This window comes from Crocodylus siamensis, chromosome 9, assembly GCF_052110815.1.
Source record: "Crocodylus siamensis isolate JL-2025a chromosome 9, ASM5211081v1, whole genome shotgun sequence".
Classification (NCBI taxonomy): Eukaryota; Metazoa; Chordata; order Crocodylia; family Crocodylidae; genus Crocodylus; species Crocodylus siamensis.
This window is the reverse complement of record NC_143403.1, coordinates 49,849,747-49,859,068: the sequence shown is the minus strand read 5'-3', so window position 1 is coordinate 49,859,068 and position 9,322 is coordinate 49,849,747. Positions and strand designations below refer to the sequence as shown.

Genomic DNA, 9,322 nt, shown 5'->3' with positions numbered 1-9,322 from the left:
GAGTCAGGGCACTGGAGAGCTGTAGACATAAGTCTTCATTTTATAGCCCAAATGTGGGGCCAGTGCAAGGCACCTGGATTGACATCAGGTTATTTTAAGACACTTCATAGGTTAAATCTTTCCTGCTGGAGGACAGTGAACCACACCCTACAGTGCATGTCACCCTTCCCTCCCTGAAACAGCACTCAACACACCCCTGGGAAGAATTTCTTATTTACACATGCACACACACAAACATAATTTATAAATTAAGGGCAGTTTAATAACCAACAGCACCATTGAGAACTATAAATCTGAAGCACTAAGTACAAAAGTAGGAACTGGCAGATCCATGTTGGCTGTTGAGTTAGGAAGAGAACGGTTTGTAGGGGCTTGAGCATGTAGGTTTCTTGTTGGGATCACACTGTCCGCTGCACTTTGGCTTTGCTTTCCCTTGTCAGTGTGTGCTGTGCTAGCCTCTTCTCTCCTCTGGCTGAAGGCAGAAGACCCATTGGCTCATTCATTTCGCTTACAGGGAGGAGGTGGACATGAGCTGGTGGGGAGCCAGCTTCCAGGCTTGATATTGGGTGTTCTGTGTCCAGGTGCACCCCAACAGTCTCCAGCCTATCCAGCTGGTTGTCCCCAGAGTTGGGTAAGCTCTCTGGTGGGTCAATGAAGGACAGGACATCCCCAGCACTGATGTCTAACTGTGCGGGTGCCAATGTGTCCTGGGGAGCTGCCAGGCTGCTGGACAAGGTGCTGTTTGGGGAGGAAAGGGCAGCATTGGCCAACAGATTGTGGGCACTGGAGCTCATGGCATGTTCCTTAGGTTCCAAGGCAGCACTGACAGGAGGGCTGGACTTGCCATTCATCAGCCGACTGTTTCTTTGCACAAACTCCTTCCTCAGGGCTGCTACGTGCATCTGCAGCAGTTCCCGGTGCTGCCACTCCATCTGCTCGACCTGAAGGCAAAGCCAACCAAGAGTCAAACAGAAAGGCAGGCCTCACTGCCTTCAAGGGATGCAGCTGTTTGTTGGATCTGTCACTAGGAGCTGACAAGGGAAGATTCCATCTTGCTATCAGTCTTGCATCAATACCGTACCAGCCATAAAGGAGGAAGCCAGGGCCTTTTGCTAACCATTTAAAGCAAGGGTGTCAAAGATATGGCCTACCATCTGGATCCAGCCCACAGAGCCATCTTATCCAGCCTGCAGGGCTCATGGAAGGGCCAGGAATTCAGGGGTGAGGCAAGTGGGGTCAGGTTCTGCTCCCAAAATCTGGGTTATGGAGGCCAGTGAAGACACATTTCAGGGGTGAGTGATGGATATGTTAGTCCCTATGGTTCCCTGAGCTGACACAGTACCACTCACCCCCTGCTGCTTGCCTCGCTACTGGAGGTGAATGTGGATCTGGACTGCAAGAAGCCCCAATCTGGATCCAGGCACAGGGCCCAGTGAATTTGATACCCCTGATTTAAAGGAATAAATCTGGCAAACCCAGAAATGCTTCCCTTACTGATGTGGAACACAGCAGTTGTTTAACAGCTAAAAGCAACATTGAACAAACACTGAAGACAGAGTGTGAAACTGAAATCTCTATCTAGCTGACACAACAGGGAGAAATCTTGGGCAGTGAAGTACACCATAATCACCTGAACTGGAACTGGAGCAAGGCCCTGCCTGGGTTAGCATTCTTACCACTTTGCAAACGTCAGGGAACCACAATGCTGGGGCATTGGGACTAGCAGCAGCTGAAAGGGGGGCAGGGGAGAAATGCAAACAGCTACTGAGTCAGCAATCTCTTTTTCTGCAGTAACCTAGGTCATCCTTAAGCACTTTCCTGTATTGAGTCCTCCAACTTGTGAGATCAGTCTGTAGTAGTAAAAGGAATGACTTTGCCACTGCAGAAACAGACCCTGAGACCTTTCAAAGGTCCATCACACTGAAGAAAAAATTAATGCAGAAAAACAGCATGTAGTATCTCTAAGCATGTAGTGTAGTGCTACTGTTGACCTGGAAAGGGCCCCACTGGCCTAGCAGTTCTCATGCTGCCGTCTGCTGTTGCTAACCCAGGAACAGCAAAGTGGTTACATGGTCCTGACTCCTCCTTCTGTCTTCTACACCAGTGATCTCCAAACTTTTTTGATCACGCACCCCATCAGTAAAAAATTTTTGAGCACACACCCTAATATATATATATTTATTTATTTATAAATTATATAACGGTACAAAACACCTTTTTGCTCTCACTAAAAAAATATTATTTTCTTCCCGCACCCCAATGGATCGTCTTGCGCACCCCCCCTGGGGTGCGCATACCTCACTTTGGAGACCACTGTTCTACACAATGTCACAAGCGTCCAGGGTCTCTGTGGCAGGGTAGAGCCTGGAGGGCTGCAAAAAAAGCTGATAAATAGAAGGAGGGGCTCTTCCTAGGGCTGCTGTTGTATAAAAATAAAAGAACATCTTTATACCACAGCTGCTCCAGTCCCCAAAGATTTCTGGGGACAGAAGCAGCCAAAGAGGGTGCAGGCAGGCTGGCAGCCTGTCCTGAGGAAGAAGCGGCCAGGGTCTGAGGGGAAAGGGGAGAATGAAAATAACATCACCAGCATCAGGAGCTGAGGGATCAAAATAGCCTGCAGGAGGCACCTATGAGCTAAGTTACTAACCCCGTCAGTTTGGCTTGTCATCTAACTTAGGTTTTAATCATGAATGCTGCTCAGTACATTTCCCTCAGCTGGTTGGTCAGTTTAACTTCCTCGTTTCAAGCCCTAGTGAAGTGTGATTGACTTTGGGTCACAGAACCACAGCTAATTTGTAACTCCAAAAAATATTTCTGAGCCAGATTTTCTGCTGGTGTAAGCTGACATAGCCCTACTGAAAGCAATGGTGCTGCTGGACTTCAAAGCAGGAGAAAAAAATGGTACTTATATTGTTTAGAACACAAATCATGAACACAATCATATGTGTCTCCTTTAAACCCTACCTCTACAACAGAGCTGGCCAATACGTGGTCTGTGGACTGCATCTGACCTACGAGAAGTTACCCACCAGCACTCCCTGATATTGTTTCTGCTGCTGTGGTGATTGGGGGTCTCTAGCCTGATGCCCATATGCACATCCAGGGGGCAGAGGGGCTTCGACGGTGGGTCAGGGGCTCTCACTGCTTCTGCGGCAGTGGTGGCAGGGGGGCAAAAGGGGGCCTGTGTAATGTCACTGGGAGGTAAGGCAGCACGTGGCCTGTGTGATGTGTAAGCCAGGGCCTGAGACTGGTATGGCATGCAGCGGTTGGCTGCTCGGAAGTTAGACAGCCCTGGTCTAGAATGGCTGGCTCAGGAATACTTGGCATTGCACCTTTAACAATATTCCCTGAGGTTTAACCACCTTGAAAAAGTCTAATGGTAATACACCTGGGTGAGCATTCCAAGGGGAGGAAAGGAGACCTACCATTTTGCTGACTTTCTTTTCCAAGTCATCTGAGGCCTGGTACCGTTTCAGCTCCTCTGCCATACGGATATTAGCTTGGATGACGTTGGCGACCTGAAACAAAAGGAATGCCCACCAAAGAGATGTCATACAAGAGGAGCCCTTGATTCTAAATCACAGTGAAGCCATGTTCAGCAGCAACCAATGCCTTCAAGATGAGCCACAGGTAAAGTGGGTCAAACACAATGCAGCAGACAGCCTGCTGGATGGAGAATGGTGTCATCCCTGTAGGTACTGGGACTGTAACAACCACTACCTCTGCTTCACTATTGCAGTGCCATACAGCTCTGCACCGTGGGCTATGCAAAAGCTTCTCTTTCACACCAAGCTTCTACATTATGCAGTATAAATCTGGAGGCTTGACAGTTTACTGAATTAACAAGATCACTATTGATCTCTGGAGACCTGGGTGCAAATTTTGACTCTGGTCTCAATATAAATGTGTTTTGTGATCTTGCTTTTGTCCCTCCATCCCACAGCACCACACAGTTCTTAGTGCCAGTCCTTGTTTAGGAGAAGCCCTGAACAGTAACTAGCAAGGAGGGCTGCAGGTCAGGACTGAGGTAACTTGATGGGAAGGAGCCTGAACACAGTCTACTTGAGCTGCTGCCTGTGCTACCAGCTACCTGTTATCATAAAAGCTGTATTTGCACCCAATAAAACTAGTGGATGAAAATCCTGGTACAATCCAATGTAGCTCACAAGATCACAAGTTAGCCCAATAAGTTTTCAAAGCCCTCTACACTAAAGATAGCTGAGAATGGAGACTAAAATACACTTTTTATTCCTATCTATTGCAGTGGAACAATGCTAGTTTACCTACCCCCATTCCCTGAGTGCCGTCTTGAGTTTATGTTGGCTCTCCACACTATTTATATTCTGTGGCATTTAGATCCTGCATGCTTGCACCCAAAGCTGCACTGTGGTGGAAATGGGAGTTAACAGATTACATGAATTAAGGGTGAGAAACAGGACACTTTTGTCCTTTACATGCTATGTAGCCTCTCTTCCCACATGCCTGAGAGGTGCCTCTCTCTGTGCTGTCCCACTCTATCATTGGCAATAATGTGAGGGTTTAGAGCAACAGAGGCCTGGTACAAAGTCACCAAGAAAGGGTCACAAGAGAAAAAATCAAGCCATATCTGTAAAACTTCCATTTCCCATCAGCCACATCCTTTCACGTCCTGCTCAGCAATGTTATTGGGCAAGAGTGTGGTGAAATAAGTGCCATGAAAGGGAGAAAGGGAAGCCACACTCCATGTGCCTCCACCTAGAGCAGCTGCTGTGAAGCCCTGTGTAGACTGGGCTGTAACATAAGAACAGGGGGCACCAAGGCCCACTGGAAATTACCTTAGCTAGAATTATTCCCCAGTCACCTCACCTTCCGCTCTCTTCCCCTACAGCAGTGGCCAGGAATGCTTCAGGAATGGTGGGCCAAATTACCCAGCTCAGTCTGAGCTGGATTGGCCCCTTCAACCTGGCTGTCATCATTTCTCCCCACTACCAATTCTCCCTGCCACCCAGTGGAGGTGGCTTCTCCCTGCTATCTGGGCAAAACCTTCACCACTGCCGAAGCCCCAACCACCCAAAGACTCACAGCCTTTGTGGGTTGGATAGAGTGCCTCCACAGGTCAGATCTGGCCCAGAAGCTGTAGCTCACTGACCCCTGAACCATAGTGTTTCCAAAGCTGAGGCTTCCTCTCTGCAGTTCTAGGAGGCCTAGCCAGCCATGCTGGACAGCCAAGCTGCATGCTCCACTCTACCTACATGTTCCTTCAGCTGCAGGATTTCGGCCCGGAGCCTGCATTCCATCTCCTTCTTCTCCTCCAGCAGCTGCTGGTTCTGCTGGTGCAGCTCAATGACTTGTTTCTCTAGCAGGTTTTGATCCAGACTCTCGCCAGACTGCAGAGAGGGAGAAAGAGGCTCGTTAAGGTTAGCATGGGAAGGAAAGGGCAAGGGAATATGCACTGTAGACCATCCCAGACTTAAGAAGGTGAGGGTCTGACTCCCTGCTTCTGAAGCGGCGTGGGGAACCTGCATGGACTGCTTTGCAACGTATGGAAGGTGCAAACTAGAACAGTGTTTCTCAACCTTTTTTGTACCAGGACCCATTTGTAAACATCAATGGCCAGTCTTCACCCAGTGCCCCTCATTTGCAACCCACTACTCCCAGGCCCCAGACCCCAGTCTGTAGGGCAGGAGGTGGGTGTGTGGGGCAAGGTGGGCTGTGTGTGGAATATGGGGGGCCCCAAGCAACCTCTTGCAGGCTGGAACTCCTGACAACCTGCAAGGGAAAAGCTAGTCCCATGTTTTTCTCCTTTAAAAGAGAATCCATTTTAAAGTTTGTTGATCCTTTTATGTTTGCAACCCTTTTAAATATTGTAACATTTCAAGATTGTAAAATTTCTCCCAGGTGGAAATGGGAAAAATTTTACAATCCATGTCTGACAAAGGGCATATGCTCCCAAAAGCTTGCAAATAAAAACATTTTTTGCAAGTATCTAGTTGGACTAATAAAAGATATCACCTCCCCAAGAGTTCTGATTACTTTTGCCTACAGACCAACACAGCTACAACCTGTAACTCTGAAATCTGGCATAGAAGCATATAGCACACATAAGATCTTTCCTCATTATTTCTGCTGGACAGGGCAAGGAGCTGACCAGTGGTCTGCAATGACTGAAGAAAAAAGCAGGGAAGGGAAAAATCATCATTAAAAGACAAAAAGAGCCTATGACTGATCAAAGGTAATACTGAAGTCCAAGGAATCGAATGATGCCCATTGTAGTTCCAAGAAGAGAGCTTAACAGGGTGTTAACAAAGCTAACAAAAGAAAAGGTCCCCAACGCCCTTCATGCCCTGCCCTCCACACACATCACACATACGTGTGTGTGCATGCGTGCATGCGTGCGTGTGTGTGTGTGTCAAGAACAGGGGTGACAAATTACAACCCAAGCGTTTTTTTTCCTCTGAATACCAAGCACTTCAAACCAGAAGCTTAGAAGCATAGCCTGTGACCATCCCACCTCAGGGCTCATGTGGAACAATAGTGGCTGCTTTCATTGAATTTGCCTTGGAATCACAGACTTGGAAGAGGCCTCAAGAGCCACGTGGTACAACCACTTGCAGAGCTGCAAGATTCTTGTAGTCCTTGTAGCAGGGGTAATGCAGTGCAGCAGAGATTTCTGTCCCATGTGCCATAGCTCCTGTAGCAAAGCAGCTTCAGTCATACACACATTCAGAGACTCATGTATCTCACCCCACAGCCTGTACTTTTACTCTCCCCACACGCACTGGGTGTCCACTCTTGAGTTTGACGCTATCTACTAAGCACCCTTAACCACAACTTCCCTACAGTGCCACATGGGAAATCAAGAAACAAAGAAGCATTGTGCAACTTGGCCATACAAGGAACCTGTGGCTAAATAGGGAAGTAAACACATCTCCTAGCCCTCAAATGGATACCTTAACCACTGGGCCATCTGTCCTCTGAACAGCCTCCCTAAATCCCATTCCCTTCTTACCTGCCTAGACAATGAATTGGGTCCATCTTCAAAGATAATACTGCTACCGTCTCCGTCAGGGTCCATCAACACTAGTGTCTGGTGGGCAGGTATGGATGAGGAGGATGTGCTGAGCCCCACAGTCTCCTCTGCTCCTAGTGCCATCCCACTGTTGAAACTACTGTCCTTTGAAAAGAGAAGATAGAGTGAAATGCTTCAGCATCAAGAGCAAGACCCTAGGTGTGTATTAGAAACACCTATCTGCTTTGCAGCCTGCATCCCAGGGACATGGCACACTGACCTAAAGAATGCCCCTTTCCTCTTCAGGGAAAGAGCCCAATCAGGCAAAAGTGATTATTGATTCCTTTAGGCTCTGACATAACTATCAGCACAACCCCTCCCCATGAGGAATCCACACAGGAGAGAAAGTCTGCTTCAAGAAGCTGGTTTTGTCTTTGGCTCTAAAGGCTGTGAGGTTGAGGCCCATTCATCCTGTTTACCAGTGAGTTCCAGATTCAGCCAGCACTACTCTTGTGAGTGACAGTCCCATCATGCGAGGGGAAAGGTCTGAAAACAGGTTGCCTTGGTTCTCAAAGGGACTTTGAGCTCAGCTCCCTGCAGCAGACAGGGAGGGTCTAAGCCAGGTGTCCGCAATGAGATGTAGGAGCCACCTACTGGCCAGCTGAAGAAAACATGTAAATTACATAATAAGCAGGGATCTGGGTTTTCCATCTCCTATGGGAAACAATGTGAATTTTCCCCTTTAACTGAGAAAAACATGGATTTTTCATTTTAATGGAGAAATGCAGATTTTCCATTTTTGCAAAGGACTCACTGCAGGCTAGCAGAGTTCCAGCCTGCAAGGGGCTGGGAGAAGTGGAAAGAGAGCGGTCAGGCAAGGGGCACCATGCACATGTACATACTCACATATGCACATGCCACTAGCCAGCCTGGAGAGCAGCTCCTGCAGGTAAATCTGGTGGGGGGAAGGGGTATTGAGGCCCCCATAAGGAGGGACGGAGTTGGGCAGGGCAGGGGCTGCTGCCCAGCCCAAGTGGTATGGGGCTTGGGGTCCACGGCTGGAAGGCACAGATGCGGGGCCCTGGCTGGCAGTGGGACAGAGCCATGGGTGGCTCGCCTGGGTGGCAGGGAGGAGCTGGCTCCTCACTGCTGCGTGCACTCCCAGGGGTGTATGGGGGGCATATGCCCCCAGATCTGTAAGCGAGGTGGGGGCAGGTTGCCCTCTGTGGACTTGAGCTCTCTGCCCTGCTGCCTTTCCCCCTGGGGCCTCTGCAGCTCAGTGGGAGGGACTCAGTGCGGCAGGGCAGAGTGGGGCTGGGCAGGGAAGCTCCTTAATGCTGCAAGCCCTGTGCCACCCTGGTGAAACACCCCCTGCCCACCTGGCAGCAGTGGGGGTGGTGGCATGGCGTGTATCTTGCCAGGGACCTCCCAGTGGCAGCAACATGTTCCCTGCCCAGGCTCACTCTGACCTGCCAGGCTGGGTCCTGCGTGCTGGGCTGGCAGGAAGGTTGCAGGTAGGGAGTGAGGGGCACCAGCAGGACTTGTGATTTTTAGACAGAAAAAAAACAGGATCCTTGATAATAAGCATGCTCCCCAAGGAGCTTCTGTACCAGTTTCAGGTACTGACCATCATCTACAAAGCCCCTGACAGGCTGTAACCCTGTTATGTGAGGGACTCCCTTGCACTGCCTGAATGATGCTGTGACCAGAAGGGACAAGGCAGTGGATGGTACACAGGACAGTGCTCGCTGAAACCAGAGGTACTGTGAGCTCTGTGAAGAGGAATTCCCTGCCCCAGGGAACCAGGCTGAGGTTGTATCTCTCCTATGCGGGGGCAGAATGCCGGATGCACCTGTGTACATTGATTTTATTCTGACACGGGCAGCCCTGAGTGCCCTGGTCCCTTAAAAAGTGCTTGCTACCGGGATACAATTATATCAAGAGTGGAGCAGAGAATGCCACCAGGACAGCAATAAAATTACTGTTGTATTTACTGTGTAGATATTACAGGCACCCAATGCCACAGAATGAGATTAAAGACACAGACTGATGGGCCCAGCCTTAGTCTTCTTGCATGTTTAAGGAAGAACCAGTTTAAATTGGAATGGGCCCCTCTGCTCTCAGGAAGGATGCTCTTTCCTGTTCTAACCAGCTGGAACAGGGTGGAAGGGGGCAATAATTCTTTAATCAACGGCAGATGCTGAATTAGATATTTTACATAATCAAATAGCAGCTACATATCTATTAGCTGGTTGGGTATAGAGCAGTGATTCTCAACCAGGGTGTCATGGCACCCTGGGGTGCCTTGAGATCCTTTCAAGGGTGCCATGGGTG

The 9,322-nt window shown here is 49.1% G+C and overlaps 1 protein-coding gene across 2 annotated transcripts in view; it reads right to left on the bottom strand.

The window, feature by feature from the left end:
- Nucleotides 1-248: 248 nt before the first annotated feature.
- LOC149857532 (uncharacterized) overlaps nt 249-9,322 on the bottom strand; it is a 34,142-nt gene continuing 25,068 nt past the window's right edge. For both annotated transcript variants that reach the window (XM_090063293.1, XM_090063294.1), the window contains 4 exons: nt 6,989-7,153; nt 5,232-5,366; nt 3,426-3,518; nt 249-941 (listed from right to left, as the gene is read on the bottom strand). In XM_090063293.1, coding sequence (XP_089919419.1) covers nt 399-941; nt 3,426-3,518; nt 5,232-5,366; nt 6,989-7,153 — 936 coding nt within the window. In that variant the 3' untranslated portion in view covers nt 249-398. The remainder of the gene's footprint in view (nt 942-3,425; nt 3,519-5,231; nt 5,367-6,988; nt 7,154-9,322) is intronic.